At 37.8% G+C, this 19,089-nt stretch overlaps 3 protein-coding genes across 4 annotated transcripts; 2 read left to right on the top strand and 1 right to left on the bottom strand.

The window, feature by feature from the left end:
* Positions 1-197: 197 nt before the first annotated feature.
* Positions 198-7,985, top strand: LOC140373750 (uncharacterized). 2 transcript variants are annotated; one of them, XM_072460392.1, is made up of 6 exons: positions 198-459; positions 4,868-4,997; positions 5,203-5,365; positions 5,426-5,477; positions 5,807-6,065; positions 6,153-7,985. In XM_072460392.1, the coding sequence occupies exons 1-6, from the start codon at positions 400-402 to the stop codon at positions 6,314-6,316; spliced, it is 828 nt and encodes a 275-aa protein (XP_072316493.1). In that variant the 5' UTR covers positions 198-399; the 3' UTR covers positions 6,317-7,985. The 2 variants fall into 2 exon arrangements, with proteins under 2 accessions (XP_072316493.1, XP_072316492.1); XM_072460391.1 differs by having other exon boundaries at positions 5,203-5,477.
* A 665-nt stretch (positions 7,986-8,650) lies between these two features.
* Positions 8,651-15,861, top strand: LOC140374083 (carboxypeptidase Q-like). Its single transcript, XM_072460865.1, has 11 exons — positions 8,651-8,717; positions 8,782-8,884; positions 9,294-9,497; positions 9,557-9,673; positions 9,750-9,957; positions 10,485-10,692; positions 13,252-13,363; positions 14,093-14,184; positions 14,262-14,357; positions 15,138-15,243; positions 15,575-15,861. Exons 2-11 carry the CDS (start codon positions 8,782-8,784, stop codon positions 15,733-15,735), a joined length of 1,407 nt encoding a protein of 468 aa, XP_072316966.1. The 5' UTR covers positions 8,651-8,717; the 3' UTR covers positions 15,736-15,861.
* An 859-nt stretch (positions 15,862-16,720) lies between these two features.
* Positions 16,721-19,066, bottom strand: dscc1 (DNA replication and sister chromatid cohesion 1). Its single transcript, XM_072460552.1, has 9 exons — positions 18,774-19,066; positions 18,330-18,498; positions 18,116-18,250; positions 17,743-17,833; positions 17,537-17,675; positions 17,406-17,458; positions 17,184-17,338; positions 16,949-17,097; positions 16,721-16,878 (listed from the first exon to the last, which is right to left on the bottom strand). Exons 1-9 carry the CDS (start codon positions 18,941-18,943, stop codon positions 16,767-16,769), a joined length of 1,173 nt encoding a protein of 390 aa, XP_072316653.1. The 5' UTR covers positions 18,944-19,066; the 3' UTR covers positions 16,721-16,766.
* Positions 19,067-19,089: the final 23 nt, after the last annotated feature.

Raw genomic sequence — 19,089 nt, 5'->3', positions numbered from 1 at the left:
GCGCCCCTGTGCGTGCCCCTCTGTGCGCGCCTCTGTGCGCCCCTCTGTGCGCGCCTCTGTGCGCCCCTCTGTGCACGCCCCTGTGCGTGCCCCTGTGCGTACGTGCCTCTGTACGTCCCTCTTACGTGCCTCTGTCTGATACGTAAGAAGACGCCCCTGTTTTCATCAATGAGCGTCGGGCTGACGTCATTACGCAGCCACGCTGTTTGCCAGACTCAGACCAAACAACTTTTCCAGAGCTCCAGATCACAACGCGGCGAGTTTTCAGCGTGAGCAGATTATCTTTGATTTATGTGGACGGAAATCGGATTACTTTGACCTGGACTCTTTTTGACTCTGTATAATTTTTGATTAGAGCACTTTCTTTCCATTTTGTTTGTGAACTTTTCGTAAGTTGAGATGAGGAATCTTTGCCTGGTGATCCTCGTCGGAGTGGCGGCTGGCTTCTTCACTGAAAAGGTAAAACGCTTTAGTTTTCGTTTCCGTCTGAGATTATTTCGTAATTTATAATATGTTTTCGGGTTAACCCTTTTGTTTGATAAAAGCACATTCTGTCTTTTTAAAAATAATCCAAATTAAACACTCGATGTTTTTTTAACCGTGTGATTGTGTAAAATTCTGAATGTAAAATCGTGCTGTATATTTATTCAAGTGATAATACAAGTATGTTTATTAAGTTAAGAAATCTAACCATGTCAAAATATCATCTAGATTTGACTTGCTCGACCATGGTTCCTTTTAAATGGCTCAATATCCTGTTCTGATCTTTGCTCCATTTGTGTGTGGATATAACTTTAAAGATTTATTTAAGTGGCTGACTTATACAAAATCTTTGAAATTGTCAGCTTTGTCTTGCTTCCCACGTCACTGTTAAATGGCCAAACCCTTTCCTTGTCTTTGCTGTGTGCGTGAGCCTGGAAATGCTAGAAAACACCTGGAAATGACAGGCTAAAAAGGCTCACATTTATCTGCACCTTGTCACAAGAGCAAATATATCCTGCATGTGTGATTTATTGACTGTGAAAGTCCCCCAAGAAAGCCTCTCAAAAACCCTCTATGCTTTTGATTTATGGACTCTATGCAGTGGAAAGGAGTGAACTGAAACCTGAGAGTGGCCTTGTGGGACATGAAGCACCGACTTACAGTTTGGCCAATGTGACTGAATACAAAAGACAAGATATTTTTGCCCTTTACGGATCTACAGCCATAGAGTTTTATATTAGTATTCATGTAGATCTTTCATTGTGTACGTTTTTTGTTGTTGTTGTCAGTCCCAAGCCTGTGAAAGGGAAGAGCATACTTCTCTAACGTTGTTCATTCATAAAAATCACTGCAGACTAAGTTTAGGGGCGGGCGATTTTACTTAAGTATCTTTATAACAATATACAAATTATATTTTAATGATGCATCAGGAATGTGCTAAAATGTGTCTGACGTGAATGGACCGTGACATTAACCACACAAGAGCAGAAATATCTTATCTTTCGGAGTTTTTTTTTAATAAATCATACATTTTTGATGATTGACTCAATATTTGAGCTCCAGAACAACAATTCATATTGATATTGATAACTGGCATATTCTATATTGATTTATTTTAACCATGACAACATATTTGATCCAAGAACTAATTATTGAGATGAATGACCTAGACTCGGAACAGTTTATAATGTAAACATCTGGGCCACAATAAAAACAGACTTCTGTGCCAAAAAATAAATACAAATATTTGTCTCTTTTCACATACAACACGAATAATCGTATAAGTCGTTCATGGACATGCCATCACTATCTAAAACGCTCTCCTCACTTGCAGACCGCAGTTCTAAATTGCTGGGTGTGTTAAGTTACATGGTATTTTGGTCTGTTTCTAAATGACTTAAGAGCTACTGATTAGTCAGTCGCTGATGCTGCTTGTGTCCAACAGATGAATGTTGAAACGGGCTTTGTGTGTCACTTTGGGAGCCAGTAGTTGGGTCATTTTCTGGATGGATGAGTCAGGCTGAGTCCCTGTGGGCTGGTCCAGACACGCTCCGACCTGTAGAAGAATATAGGCAGTTTTCCACTCGGCTCTCGCTATTGTAAAGTCCAGTCACATGTTTTGTATATGTGGAAATCATGCATCATCTCTCCAGGACTGATTGGCTTTGTTATATTAAGTGAAGGCCTCCTCGCTGCTGCTCACTGTACAGAATACAAAAGTACATGAAGTAACTGTGTACATGGAAGGATTGTTCCGGTGACTTTGTTTTAGTGCCCTTTAGTCCATTTGTGATGATCATCTAATCTCTTACCAAATACAGGAACATGTGGCAATACTGGTCAGTTTATCCAAATATTAATCTTCTGCACCAGAGAGTAATCGGTAATCCTTGTCATACCATTAACAACCAAACTAAAACTGTTTTTATTTGTTCTTCAATGTCTTTTCTTTGTGTAAATCTTTTTGTGATTTGTGTGCTGTCGTATCTTTCCCTTTGCCCCCAGGTCACCCTTGAAAAAGAGGTCTCGATCTCTGTGGGTTCTTACCTGGTTAAATTAAGATTAATAGATGAATACATTAAAACTTGCATTCTCTATATCTATTTTTAGATTTCATTATTTAATTTTTTTGTTTTTACTAGTTTGAGTTGTGAGTCTGATGTGTACCTAAAGATTACACAATCCAATTCCCGCCTGGACAACTTTCCCAATCAAAGAGATCACTTCTGTCACTAAGAGTCGCAGTAGTGATGTAAATGGCGGTATGTTATGGGGAAAAGTAGATTTCAATATCATAGGGATGAAGACGACACACAATAACAGTACTTACTTTATCTTACAGTGTGGTCTTATTCTTTTTTCTGATAAAGCACACGATCATTCTAAAACTGTTCAGAAAATGTCAAATCTTGTCCTTTTTCCGTGATTTGTCGTTAGTATTAGGACCGCATAAGCAGGTTTTGATCAGCATGCTTGACTCTCTTGCCTCCATCGCTGCGGTGTGAAAAGCAGGAGCGTCTTTGCCTCTCTTCTTCCACAGAGGTGTCTGAGCTGCCGTGACAAAGCATTCGAACCAGATGTTTACTTATTGTTGCATATTTCTTGCGCAGTGTATTCTTTCCAGATGCATCATGCGCTGGAGCCGCCGTTGCAGTAACTGTGAATGCATTAACAAGTCTTGGTAAAGGATATTACACAACGTCAAAAAATGTTCCCTAAAATGAGATGAGACGTAAAACTAAAGAGGCAGGAAAGCAGGATTAAAATCAGGCCTAATATGGTGTTTTTAGTTTGTCTGAAAGTGGAAGATCAATCCCATCCATGCAAGTACTCTAAAATCCTAGTCATGGGTTCAGCTTCTTGTTTACAGGTGACATTTTGAGTACTTTTTACCAGCCCAAAAATATATTTAGTATTGAATTGTGAAATGCTTTGGGCAGCGAAGCTAATTAAAACCCAGGGATAGAAATGGTAGACAATGTGTCTTAACTAAGTCATGTATAATTCACAAAAGACAGAGTATACTTTTAGAGAAATACATGTTATACCATAGAGATGTGAGATCCTATGTACAGTACTTTGGTTTGAAACTTTATTTACCGAATTGTCTGAACATTGATTCAAATGTAAAGATAAATCAAGAGTAAAAGAAGACGTCACATTTGCTGTTGTTGTGTGTTTAGTTTAGACAAGCAGCGGAGCATCTGCTTTTGTGCTCCCCGTTTGAAGACGGTAGGAATGTGAGATCCCCCTCTGCTATTTCAGTCGGCGCTGGCACCGTGTGACCAGTGTCTTTGTGTGAAAAATAAAGTTCAAGTTTATTTATTTTTTCCTTCCCTCTTTTGGCCTGTTTCGGCGCTATGACAACACTCCAGCTGGTTTGTCTTATGTCTTTCTCTTGTTACAGTCATGGTGGTTCACATAAAAATCAAGACATCTGAGAAGCCACAGTGGAACCAATTAAAAAGGCTTCATGGGATTTTATTAGAGCTATATATATATATATATATATATATATATATATATATATATATATATATATATATATATATATATATATATATATATATATATATATATATATATATATATATATATATATATATATATATATATATATATATATATATATATATATATATATATATATATATATATATATATATATATATATATATATATTATATATTTAACTCGCAACATGTGTCTGCTGCGTACAAGATAAAATACCAAATGCATTATGTCACTTTCACTATTGATGACTCTTTGTTCTCTTTTTGCTCGACAAGGCGCTTGCAACATGTCAGCCATCTTGGTTTGTTGTCAGCACCTGTTTTAGGAGAAGACTGTCTCTCCTTCTGTCCCTCTTGCTTTCCCTTATTCTCCCGGTCTTCAGCACCTGTGTTAGTGGAAGCATGGTTTACATACCAGACATACTTCAGGCCTCAATAGACCATATTCATCTGCTACGAGCGTCTCGGCCTCTCGCTCGCTCGCTGAGTCTTCTTTATTTTGTAATTATAGACTCGCCAAGTGGTTCCTGATGAAAGTTACTTGCTTTGTTTGAACATGTGTGCTTTTGTTGAGAAATCTAGACCGTCCAACAAAGCCTAGTAGAACGAATAGAACCTGTTACTGTACAATATATAACTGTACTGTAAGTAACTGTACGGGGCAGGCTACAATCTGGATGCAATTCACGCTCTGTAGACGATGACACACAGCGTACAGGTCATTGAGAGCGATCATCTTTCTGTTGGCCATGGAGGCGGTCACATGTTTTTAGTTTGCTCAAGTGTGAAAGGAGCTGGTCTGCGGGTCCTTCACAGACTTGGCTCCCCCCCGTTTTTAAATTGAAAAATAATGTTCAGTGTTTGCATTTCAGATCTTGGTCTCATCGCAGCCCCCGTCGGCAGGGGACGACCTGTACTTGGAGGGGCGGGCGTCGGGGGACCTTCCGATTGACGATGAAGATGGTGAAGACGATGGCTCCGGCTCCGGATCTGGAGACTATGGTAATCGTGCGAGGGGCTGAGTCGTATCACATGAAGCTGTTTATTCAGACACAGAAGCACAGGCAGATGTTTGACCCGCGGAGATATGGAGCGAACCAGTTAAGATTTTAATGAGAAGTCTACAGATGTCAAAAAATCCTATGGCAAATGACTCATGCATTTTGTATGCTGTTCTGTTCAATCTATGTTTGTGTGTGTTTTTTAGTTTATATCACAGAGGACGCTGAACTCCTGAAGTTTCTCAACTTCTCCAAAACCCCAATCGGGAGAGATATTGTTCCCGTGGAGCCACTTCAGCCACAGCCAACGGGAGGCGCCCCGCACTTTGGACCAACCACTGCAGCGAAAAGCCCAGAGCCCTCGACCACAGCAGCAAAAAGCCCAGAGCCCTCGACCACAGCAGCGAAAAGCCCAGAGCCCTCGACCACCGCAAGCGACTCTGCACCTAAAGCACCCACTCTCAGTGACAACAAAGAGGAGGTATAGCTTCCACACAGGGTGGAACAAATTCATATTCAGACTCAATATTTGAATTTGTTTTGGGGCATTAACATTTTAGAGCAGACTGAATTATGAACTGCAAAACTAATACAAGAATCACATGTATTTGAGAATATATTGAGGTCTCTATACAACAGCGAAATCTCCAAAGTCAACAAGCGCTAAACCTGTTTGGTCAGAATAAGCTAATCAAAAAGGCAATTACATGACATTGTGTCCACTTCACTCAACCCGAATTTCACTCAATCTTAGGTCTAGATTTGAATACACTATACGTTTTGATGTTGACATTAAAATGGTCTTTTCAGGTGATGGATTTGAGACCAACTATGGACAGGGCCACACAAGCGACCAGCCCTGTTCCTCCGGCTCACAGCACTACCTTTGGAAACGGCATTGAAAGTGACATAGAGAAAGCCGTAGTAAGAGGCGACTTCAACATACCAGAGTTCGAGGACCAAAATGAGATTGTCATCATAAATGGACGAGGCGGCAGGATTTATGAGGCGGACGTGCCCAAACAAGTCACCTCTGAAAACATGTGGGAGCGCACTGACGTTCTGGCAGGTAAGGCAAATTCACCTGTGTTTACATTTGACAAACATTTGTGAAAATATTCTATCCAACTAAAATGTTTCTCTCTGCATTGTCCAGCTATAATTGCATGTGGTGTGGTTGGATTCCTCTGTGCCGTCTTCCTGCTCCTCCTCCTCGCTTACCGCATGAAGAAAAAAGATGAAGGTAGCTACGATTTGGGAGAGACCAAACTTACCAACACGGCGTATCATAAAGCACCCACCAAAGAGTTCTACGCCTGAACTGACGGGCTCGAGTCGGGAGGAGTTTGCAATCAAATCAGGACCCTCAAGAAGTTAAGATAATTTTTTCTGTTGAAGTTTAAAGCCGAGAACTCTACCTTGCGCCTTAATTATTTTCATCCAGTCCTTCAGTTTGGAACTCTGTTATTCAATGAAAACATAAGGGAATAAAATTAGCTTGTTTCTCTGCAATTTCTCATTTTCTTCCTTGGAGAGAAAACGACAAGTCAATGCTTGATAATCAAAAATATAAATCACCAAATCTTAACTATGTTAAACTACGGTATGTTAAAAAAAAAAAAAACATTATGCATTTCGACTGCTGTAAACTGTTACAGTGGCCAGTAGTATTATGAGCTAAGATCATCATTTTAATGATTTGTCAGAGCTTAAACTTTTAAGTTGCCTTGTTTTCTGTTCAATAAGCAGTTCTAGTATTTTCACTATAAAATTATATGTTTTGTTCATATTTAATTTGCTGTCAAAAGTGGTGTCAATCCTTTTGCTTTGCAGGTACACGAGTATTTGTCATTTCATGTTTGTGGAAATTTGTAATATTGCTTTATTGTTATTGGAAATGTTTCAGTAGCTGTTAGATTTTTTTAATGTTGAGGTAATTTGCTAAGGGATTTTGTTTGTAAAAATTGTACCCAGGCAGCCTTTGCTTAATGTTACTATTGTCAAGTTTATCATTCAAGCAGAGTGAAATGTTTGGGACACGTCTGTTAAAGCGCGCCAAAGTGAATGACTATAATTTAGAAACCGTAGAAGTGACCAATGTTACTGAAGCCAAAGATAATTCCTTTCCTCCAGTTACCTCTGTACTGTTGTGAGCACATTTGAAAGCAACAGTCACTTCTTAGCTTTAGCTTCGTTACATATTGATATTATTGCCTGGTACGAACATTCCCATCTTAAAGACATCATTCCAATAAATGCTTTGTCTGCTGTATTTGTTGACTTTTTCCCTTCTTTCTTTAGTTTTCAATACCTTTTAATGAGGCAATACAGCTGATGTACAGTATGTTTCATTTAGTTTACATTTGGGAATGCTTAAGTGAATAATCAGTCACCTTGGTTGAACAAATGTAAATCAAGAACACTAACTATCAGCTGGACATAACAATAAATATCTAATGAAATTACTGTGATTTAGTTATGAAATGTTTGTGCAACATTCCAAAGTGCCTCAATAACCAGTAGTGCTTTTCCAGTGTTACTGACGAACGGTCTGTGTTTCTGTGTCATTGGTACCGACAGAGTTCAGAGTTAAAATATGAACTCAATACTGTGCATAATCTCTGTATTTGTAAACAGTATGTTAATAATGTTATTGTTCCGTAATGTATGTGCTTTCACTAATCCAGGTATTATCTTGTCAGAAATGTACAGTATTTTGACTTTTTGTGCAGTCCAAACTTATTTATATTAATGTCTTTGACAAGCCCTGGTTCAGTTCATATTTTTTGGGCTAAATGCCTTGTTATTTTTAAATTGCAGCTTTTATTTCCTCTTTTAAAATGACTAAAGCTTGAGTTTCAACATGGTAAAACATTAAGACCAATGAACCAACAAACTTTTGGGACAAAGGGCCACTAAATCACACCGTGTGACTGAACCAATGTATTTTCATGGGGTTCACTACTGAATAAAAGCTGTATCTTCAAAATTATGTGTTTGTCACTTTTGTTATGTGTCCATCATGAAAACAGCAAATCGATATAATATTTGTATTCAACACATTTTACTTGCAACACTATGGATTTGAGGAATAGGTCTAGTTGTCTAAAACTGAAGGAAAAGTACTGGATTATCTGGTAAAGTCGACTATGAACGACAACTTCAGTTGGTTCAGTGACACAGGTATGACTCGCTTTATAGTGAATAATTGCCTTTAGAATAAACGCAGGCACATGGAAGTTGTAAGTTCAGGTAATAGCTGTGGAAAGAATAATACTTCACTTAAAGAAGATAACCATGAACAATGGATTATTATCATGGGGCCAGGAAGTGGTAAATGCACGAAAAGACAATGGTGTGTGTTATAATTAGTTTGAAAAAAGAAAATACCAACTGTATACTTCCTTGTCAGGCTTTTATTGTTAAAACCGGAAGTTGCAGCTGCCAAACATGTGACATCACGAATCCGGAAATCGTGAACCAAAACATTTTTAACCGAATTTATTTCAGCTGTATTCCACATGGAATTATAATATTTCCTCCGTTTCTCTATTAGTTGTAGTCATGTGTTTGTTGTGAGAGGTTTGAGGGAGCTGCCAGGCGCGTTGGACGAGTTTATCATGATTTTTTAACTTCACTTTTATCAGTTTATGTTTCTCCCACCATTCTCCATTCCCCAATCAATGAACAAAACTGTTCATTTGAGCGAAGTCCAGTCAGGGTAAGTAAAAGATTAAAATTCCGTGCATCTTGTTATGTTTTTAAAGATTTTCACTTCATTACAGATGACTCAGGATCTGAAAATGCACTTTGTTCTGTTTATTACTTTCCTCTGCACTGGATCATATGTGTGCAACTGTCATCCACACACAGATTTTGCTTTAAAAGGTAAGCTCACACTTCTAGTAAAGTAAGTGAAGTCTCTGGTTATTGTTCAACCTATATGTTATGTTCTCATTGTCTTGTTTGTTTAAAAGCTTTAAAACCGCATACTGGAGTGCATTTGACTGAGCTACACACAAAAAGAGTAGAACATATGGAAGACACGCCATATTTACAGCAGGGATGTAAAATATGCAAATCTCACGATGCAGTATTATCACAATAAAGCCTTTAGTGCGAATCATAAACTATAAAAGTTATAAAAGGCTTTGTTGTTTCAATGATGGATTTATGCAAAGAAGCTTGTAATCAACAGCCCATATTATTATTGTGAGACAATTTCACAACATTTTTATTGGTGCATCCCTAATTTTCATGTTTTTAAAGCTAATATCATGTGTGTGTGCAGACAAAGCAAAAGAAGTGGCTGCCTATGCGGATGTGGCCAAAAAAATAATTGATTTGGCCGTGTACGGAGATGCCAGGAATCGCTCCTACAAACGGCTGGCAGACTTCACCGACACCATCGGGAATCGTGTGAGTGGATCCAAAAGTCTGGAGATGGCCATTAACTACATGCACAAAGCCATGACATCCGACGGTCTGGAGGTGCATTTGGGTAAGGATGCAGAGGACATACAAGAAATATGCAGATTATAAAATGTTCTACTTTTCCAGAGCCAGTCAAGGTCCCTCATTGGGTTCGAGGTAAAGAGAGTGCAGAAATGGTCAAGCCCAGATCCAAAAACCTGGCTCTACTCGGACTGGGCAGCAGCGTCGGAACACCTCCTGATGGTGAGGTCCAAACATGCAGAATTATAATTAAAAACAATTTTATAGTTCTATATCATTGTCTGTATTTATTGTGCAGGTATCCAAGCAGAAGTGTTAGTAGTTCAGTCTTTTGAAGAATTGAAGAGCAGAGCGAAAGAAGTGGAAGGGAAGATCGTGGTCTTTAACCAGCCTTTCGTTAGTTACGGGGAGACCGTGGCTTATCGGGCTTTTGGAGCCTCTGAGGCCGCCAAACTCGGGGCTGTGGCGACTCTTATAAGATCTGTCACTCCCTTTTCAATTAACAGGTAACAAAAGGTCCAATGAAAGTATTGTGAACGCTTTCAAACATGTTTTTCTTACTGTATTTGAGATTGTGTCAGGATACTAACTAATTAACTTTCAAGGGAGTTTGCGATGCTAAGGAAGCAACTCGGTACTGATACCAATACCACAGTGATTGTTATACAACCGTTATCGTTTAAACAATATACTAAACACATACAATAATGGTAGGTTCTAATATTCCCATGTGGACTTGTACTTGTTCTGATGTAGACCAAGACCATTCTAAAGTTATTCAGGTCAAATTTTGTAATGTATTTGTGATTCATTACTAGTTTTAGTTTAAATTTGCATCGATACTTTTGACAACCCTAATTTGATGCAAAAGTAGAGAAAGAAATCGTATCACATCAGCAGATAATCTTGCTGGAAACGAGTATTAAAAAGTGGTGAAGCTGACAATACATAAACCAAGTAAAAAGCGATAATGAGAATGATGGACATATTTTAGCAGCCACAGCATACTTTTAAGATGTTTTGGTGTCTGTAGTCCGCACACAGGTTTGCAGGATTACCAGGATGGAGTGAAGAGAATCCCGGCCGCTTGCATCACTATAGAGGACGCCGAGTTGATGTGGCGGATGGCACAGAGAGGGGAAAAAGTCATTGTAAAACTCACAATGGGAGCCACCACTCTGCCAGATGCAGACTCCTTTAACACCGTGGCTGAAATAAAGGGCTGGCTGCACCCCGAGCAGGTAGCACACATTTCCTTCATATAGTTTCTTTCACATGTAATAAATAACTGTAAAACAGCCTGTTAAACTAGCAAGAAAAAATTTAATTTATTTTTGTAACGGCCAAAATCACAAGAGCAGTTGCCTCTAAGGCATAAGCCGCCTCCTGCTTGTTCCCATAGAAATGTTGTTCCTTTAGCTGTAATATTCTACAGTGTGGCATAAACCCAATGTATGTATCTCCATGGAGAATGCTCCAAAATGTTTTAACTTTCTATTTCCATGGCATTTGGCAGGATACTGCGCCTGTAGTGCTGAGAAAAATCCAATTCACAACTATTCAAACTTTGTTTTTTCCCGTAGCCATAAAAATGAAAAAAAAAAAAAATCTGTTATAAAGGCAGGAATAGAAGTTATGGTTTCAAACATAATGTTGTCAAAATAGATAAATATTGCAGTGTACAATGAACAAAATGTGAAGTAGTAATCTATTTACGTTTAAGTATATCACTAAATATCAGAAATTTAAGTTGTATACTCATGTCCATCAAATGTAGTGCAGCAGTGAATATTTTTCAGTGCGTCTTTTTTGACATTCTTGGCATGAAATACAACAAATACAGGAAATGTGCGCTGCTGAGGTCAAACTTTCCATCAGCAGCATTTGTCTTTCTGTAAGATCTTATCTACTGGGGAACTAAATATCTAAACCCCAAACAAATGTTCTACTTTACGACCCAGAAATGAATTCTCTTTTCTATCTATAATCGTAAGGTCTGTTTATCTTGTACCTAAGTCGGTCATATGTGGCATAAGTCAAGAAATCAGAAAGTAGGGATTAAATTGGAGGAAGTATTTAAAGGGGCTGTACCCATTCATTCATTCATTCATTCATTCATTGTAATAAAGTGAAATCTTTCTTGCTCCAGTACAGATATATTGTAAAAGCAGGGGGGAAATGAGACTGGAAGCAGGAAGTATCCAAGTGTTTGTTAGCTTTTACTGTGACGGTAAACTGCTGTGAAAAGCATTTAAACTTATAGCAGTGAATAATTGTGATTCTCGGAATGCATTATGCCAGTGAGAAATAAATATAAACCATCACTAACGGTTAAAAAAAAACTAGAAAAATCAGGAACATTTCCTGTAATTGCTGACTGAGCAGGTTGCTGCTGCTGAGTTACACTTCAGTGGAAAGGTCAGACTTGGTTCAGGTGAGTCACTGAGCAGAAGCCCTGATAGTCATAAACAACATTAGGACAATCGCTTTGTCTTCTTTGTCTGGGCCCAATTTAACCTTTTTATGTGTTGAATTAATAAGGAATCACATAGTTACACATAAAGCAGTGTAAATAAAACAACTTAATAGTGCACTAGATAACTTTTTCTGATGATTCATTCATGGAGATGTTATTGCTTTGCCACAATGTTCCACAGTTTGGCATTAGTTACATCTGTGGAGAAGCGACACTGCCCTCAGTTACAAGGCATGTTCTAATCTCTCAGTCTCCTCTAGTCTAATGTGTCTAGTGTTGTGTTTATCCCATGTTATTCTATTGACGTATTTGTAGTCGATATTTATTTATTTATTTATATCAACAGCAAAGCTGTTGCTCCTGTGGTCCATATAAATTATTATTTCAGACAAATTAAATATGTTTCAATACAAAAAGAGAACATTGTACAGCACAATCCACATGTTTTTACACAATTGTTTCAATTAATGTAGTTTAATTAACAAAATGAGACACTCATTCTTATACCGGTAATTAAATATTATATTGAACGATTAGGTCTCCACAGGTCTCTATATAGAAAAGGAAATGACACACACATGGCTGACGTCAGCTCTGACTCTGAGTCAGTGCTACAGTTTGCAGTAGCAGCACATTATATGCACAGTAAGTATAGTGAATAATTTTTCTGGAAAACATTTTAAGTGGAAAAAGTTATAAAAGTTAAATTTATTGTAATTTCACTTTTAGCAATGGGGAATAATGGCTGAATGAACTGTGCATGGTTAACACCCCAATATCTATGTCATAACAGTAATATAACATAACATAGAGTATTTTATGTAAAATCAACAGAACGGCACTTTATTGCACAGTAAATCATGCATTCTCCTAAGGTTTTCTTAAAAGTTGTTAAATAAATTTGGTCAAGCTTGAGATACTGTAATTGCATCAAAGGCAATCCCAAAACTGTACATATCCCAAAATATGTTGTGGCTTTATGGACAATGGTGTATACTTATATAAATATGATTATGAATACTAAAGGATATCAAAGCATGCTCCGTTTTGACCGGTGTTGTTAGATTAATGTCTCTTTCCGTTGTCAGTGCAGTGCCAACAGACTAATAGTGGGTTAGTACATTGTTTGCACAGGGGTCAATACAAATGAGCCTTGTCCAGGTCACAGTGTGTTTTGTAACTTGACTCATCGGGTCAGGAGAGGTCCTCTGCCGGGAATGCCTCGCTTCAAATTCCAAACTGTCTGAGGCGGCTCTGTACTTTAAAACATGTTGTAGGAATGCACTGATTGTCCAGTAATGTACTCAATGTGTTTATCTTTAAGGTTGTGCTGTTAAGTGGTCACCTGGACAGTTGGGATGTGGGACAGGGCGCAATGGACGACGGCGGCGGGGCGATGATTTCCTGGGAAGCCCTGTCTCTTATCAAAGATTTGGGTATTAACAACACACTGCATTTGTGTATTCATTTGAGATGTATTTAAATTGGAAATGACGCACAGAAATCCAACACAATCCTGAAAACCGGGCTAAATTCATCATTATTTGATAGGGATGTCACAATATCAAATGTTTGTGCTTTAAGGGGCTGTACCCAGTGAGAAAATAACATCATGATTTAACGATTATTGAGACTGACCAAACACCAATGAAAATGTTACTTTCTGAAAGACTAAATAAAGTTAAATGTAACAAAAACGGCCAGATAAAAACAGTTATTTTCATTTGGTAAGTTTTTTTTAGTAAGTTTGTATATTTTTTGGCTTCTAAAATTGTCACAATTATTATTTTTTGGTTCTTACTATTACATTGTGACCTGAATATATTTTCGATTAACTTAATAATCTTGACATCCTTACTCTCATCATCATCATGAGTACATGAGAACAGAATAGGAAAGCTTTACAGAATGGTAAATGTTTCATGCTGGTAGTTTATGCTCGATCTAAGTCGGAAGGTGGAGAAACGGATTACAAAGCAGCTGTAAACATGTAATTTCCTCAAACTGTTTGTCAGAGGAAAACACACATAATTAGAAAAGGCAATTGTATATACAGTATCATCATAAAAAGGAAGAACGGCATCTATGGTAGATATGGCAATACAATACTATATTTAGAAACACAATGTCTTTAGATGTGGTTGATTTCCTTTTCATATCTGAAGGTTTGCGTCCCAAGAGAACTCTGCGTACGGTGCTGTGGACGGGGGAAGAACAGGGCGGCGTGGGAGCTCAGCAGTATTTTAATGTACACAAGGTAATTATTGAAGATGTTAGAAGAATTGCTAAGTAAAATGTCATCTTGATTGAAATCCCTCTGCTGTCTTCTGCCAGGTGAACTTGTCCAACTTTGACTTGGTTATGGAGTCTGATCTTGGCACATTCAAACCAGTGGGTCTTCAGTTTACCGGCAGCGATGCAGCGCAGAAGGTTAATTCTGGTGTTACTACTACTACATAGATAAACAAAACAAATGTACTATCTTTAGCCGGTTTTGTGAAAAGAAGAGAAGTCAATGCATATTCTCAGAAAGCACATATATTTTGTAAATTCATTCAAATTTTATCCAAGCAACACTTTACTTGCCATCTCCTAACGACTTATAACAATGTTGCACTCTTTGCAAAATTACAGTAGCTTCCCCAATTATTTTTATTTTTGCTTGATTAATAATTAATAATTACTATTATACCAAATCAAAAGAAACCCCTCTCCAAAGAGCACTTGTCTATCATTTAATCTGTCGATTCTTGTCATATTAATTTTGAGATACCAAATGTTTCATATAATGGAGTAGATGCGTGCTTATGGCAGGTTTTTGTTTTTTTAATTATCATTACTTTATTATATCATCAGTCAAGTGGCACTTTATGAAAAAAATAATTCCTCTATCTGTGATATGAATTTTCAGTTTTAACTTTCATTTAGCAAATGAAGTGTTTGTAATTTGTAATGTATCAATAGTAAAATGACAAATTAATAAGTTAATGTATTAACAGTCAAATAACAAGTTAATAAGTTATCATAACTGTTATGTAAACAGTGTATGTTTGTAGCTAAAAGATGTATACTAACAATATTATCCACCAAAAACTATCATGGACTAATTAGACCTGTTGTAAAGATGGGAAAACACTTGACACCACTGGATTTTTACACTGCATTGAATGGGCCATGACAAGACTCGTCACCTGTCCTTGTTATGAACAGGTGATGGCGGAAGTGGTCAAACTGTTGGCTCCCATTAATACGACTAAACTGGAGCCTCACGGAGAAGGAACAGACATTTATCCCTGGATGAATGCGGGAATACCAGGTGAGTTCAGAATGGTACAGTATAGTTGTTATTTAATAGAACCGCTTATATTGCATTTGTGTGGGTGAATTGTCTTTTAAAATGCAGTGTACAGTTTCACATCCTCATAGTCTTAAAATAAGGATCAATTTACCAATAGACTGAAAACACTGTAAAGCTCATAGAATCATCAGTAATTACCATATGAGATCAGTCCGACTATTTTCAATAAAGCAACAGAATACAATATTTAAATAGTTTTGACCATAACAAGCATTTGATACTAATCAATATTTAGTACTTTTATTGAAAGAATATTGATTTATCTTTTCAATGTATTTTCATTGTCCAGGTGCCAGTCTCCATGTAATGGACAGCCGGTATTTCTGGTTCCACCACAGTGAAGGCGACACCATGACTGTCCAAGACCCGCATGAGATGGACCTGTGCTCGGCATTATGGGCCGTGGTGGCTTATGTTGTCGCCGACCTGGAGGAGATGCTGCCCAGATAGTGTTGCAACAAATGCTACTTGATCCAAAGTAGCATTTTGGGATATATGAAGGGGTGAAATACTGTGAAATTTTATCTTTTTTTTAAATGTTGATGATTCAGTTTAATAAAAAGACAAAGGAGAAGAGAGTAAGTAACCTTACTGACACGAGAGGGAACATAATGGTTAAAATTGAAACTAACATGTGGGATTTAAATGAAGAAGTTCCTGCTGGACGTTCAGAGGACATTATATTGGTGCGAGCAAACATTTATAGCCTACTCGGCAAAGTTCTATTTGTTCATAATGTGATAAGTCCCTGGGGCTGGTGTCAGAGTTAGTCAGTGGGCTGATACAATAGGTCTTGTCAGACTCAGAATGCGTGGGTGGATTAGTGTTGAAACGGTGACATCTGTGGTTTTTCCTGTCTGACGTTTTCCCTTCTATACGTCTGACTCTGAATCATCAAAAATCTGATGACTGTCATGGCTCAAAATGTCAATACTTAAGACTTACATGCCCCGTACAGTAGATCAAACTTTTATTTAAGCGATTTTATTTGTTGGATTTTTCCCATCTGATGCTGGACATTACATATTTAACCTAAACCTTCAGATCAAATACGGTAACGCTGAAAAATTAATTGGTCAAACTGGTCAAATTGCATAGGCCATCTTTAACCCTGGAGACCCACTCCCAGGTTTCAAAGGACACGCAGTTTTATATACAGTATTAATTCAAATACAGTTGTCAATTATATTGTCTGAAAGTTCAATTACCTTTTATTTTTTGGGAATTAAAAAGCTACACAATACTGTATTTAATGCTTACTTCTTTAGGGCTAGTGAACAGAATTTAATGTCAGTGTGAATGACACCACCTTGTGGCCAAACTGTTTAATATACATTTCTGTAGATTTGATGGTCAGATTATATATTTTATTTACAATGTTTTATTTTAATAGACCAATAAAACTTGCAGTGAACATAAGTGATTCAAGTATTTTTGAACAACAAAATAAATCTAAATTAAAGAGGAAACAGTAAATACATTTATGTAACTACAGGTCTTCGAGAGTTAAAAACTTTGATTCCATTTTGTGTTGAAGATCGGGCATACTTTGTGAGCAGTGCTCCAGTGGTCTGTTTTTCGCCACACAAATCCCTTTAAAAAGAAATAAGATGGTCAAAACGCATAACCTGTGACAAAGGTAAATTGAAATTAAACAACTGACCGTATGTATGGTGTAATGTCATCTTCAGTCCATTTTTCCCGGACTGTGAACAGGTGGTTGAAGCGCTCCGGTGTGTCCTCGGGGAGGTCTTCCACCCGCAGCAGGCAGATGGTCTCTGGACGAGAGGTGCGGTCCACCAGGGCAACACTCTGCAAAGAGCAGTACAAAATTAAGTGTAAAATGAGATACATAAGACATGCAAAACATTTAAGAGGAAAAGAGTAAAGTGTAACACCTTGAGCTGGTCCAGACTGGTGCTCATGCCATCTGGGACACTCTGCTGCCAGACTTCCTGGAACTCTCTTAAGTTGAACTTGACAGCATTCTGCAGTAACAACAGAGCCAGGCCTCGACAAACTTTATCCTCATAAAGCGAATAAATAATTTGGTCTGCAAAGTGATAAGTGTTCAGTACTTAAGTGATCCAATACTAATAGTGAGTAGTCAGATTGCGTACCATTTTCAACATAGTGATGTCCATAACAGTTTAAGCAGTGTTCTATCATTTCCCTGTAAAAGAAGAGTATATAGTATTAAATACATTTATGAAACCTTTTTACTAAAGAGCATCTAAAGGCTGTCACTTACTTTGGTTCAAGAGGAGCTAACTCTTCCAAACAGTTTTGAAGGGGGACTTTATTGAAGGACCATGATTCGGAATCCACCAGCTGAATCACATGACCCAGAAGCTTCATCTCATAATCGAAGTCCAGCAAACGCCAGTATCCTAAAAAATGTACAACAAAAAGTGTAAATACAGTATAAGTCTATTTGCTCATTATATTTAACTTTACCATCTATTTCACAGGCATGGATAGTCTTCAGATTGTCTTTGATTTCTGCTTCACTGGCTTGTATTCTCTCCAGAAGATCAAACATCGTGTACTGACAAGAGAGATATGATTAGATGTTTGCTTTGTAGCCGCCGTGATCATGCTTGCGTGTAGGGATGTCGCGATATAAATGATTATTGTGAGAAAAAAATAATCATTATTTAACAATTCATGATTATTGATACTGTGACTAAACAACAGGGACCTTTACATTTAGGTCTAGTGACAATAAATTGAACTAAAGACTACTAAAACTCATCACAATTATATTGTGACCTAAATAATCACGATTAACCTAGTAACCTTGACATCCCTATTTGTGTGTGGTACATACTCTGTTTTCTGTGACCTCTTCTTGTCCTCCGATGGCAGGTCCTTCATAAGGATTCTCCATCAGAAGCTTCTTAAGTTTCTTCAGCTTTGGGCGCTGTTTCCGTAGTTCCCAGTAGCTGTTACAAAAACCCCAGATCTATAAAAAAACATAGTACAATATCCACACAGGTCAAGGCTGAAAGAATATCAGATATTTCTTCTGTGATGACAACCACCTGAGCGTGGACCATGTGAGAGCTGTCCAGGTTGTTTTGGAGCTGGTCTGGAGTTTGACATTCAGGTACAAAAAGCAGAAGATTTGATGTGTCTGCAATTTTTAAATCATAAGTTTTATCTCCACTGCACAGCACTGCACGTTCCTCCTTATCCCCACGAATCACCAGACTAGAAAAAATGCATTGTATAAAGATGTGTGTAAGAGATGGTGCAACGCAAAGCACAAGAACAGCAGACTAAAAAAATAATGCTATTCAAATATACACTTAAATATAACATTTATTTAGTTAAGACACAAAATACAAAAAGCACTGCAAGTAGAGTCAAACCTGGCTATGTTTATGTACAGTACATAAGAATAAAAAACAAGTAAAAGTAACCTCTTATAGTTTTAATGACTCAATTATTTTGTATGAATTGCCTAAGTCTTTAACGTTAAGTACCTCTGACCAGCCTCAATGTGTTTGCACAAGGTGTCGTCCAGCTCCATCAGGCAGTAATCTGCAGACGAGACGTTTTCTCCGAAGGACAAACAGTGGATGGTTGTCTGTAAATCCTCTTCTTGAAGTTTAGCAATTTGCAGAGTGGCCTGAACCTCCTCCAGAGTACGCATTTTGGCAAATGTTGGTTAGTTGACAGGAAAAAATACAGCAATGTCTGAAATATAGTTTTAGTTTTCAGGAGCCTCGCTTCAGTTGTCATCAAATTTACCCGCGCTGTCTGACTGGAGGGGAAGTGACGTAGAGTAACGTCAGTAAC

Source organism: Eucyclogobius newberryi, unplaced genomic scaffold, assembly GCF_026437365.1.
Source record: "Eucyclogobius newberryi isolate DKJ021-1_F unplaced genomic scaffold, fEucNew1.0.hap1 SCAF_3, whole genome shotgun sequence".
Taxonomy (NCBI): domain Eukaryota; kingdom Metazoa; phylum Chordata; class Actinopteri; order Gobiiformes; family Gobiidae; genus Eucyclogobius; species Eucyclogobius newberryi.
The sequence above is the reverse complement of the archived record's forward strand: the minus strand, read 5'-3'. Positions and strand labels throughout refer to the sequence as shown.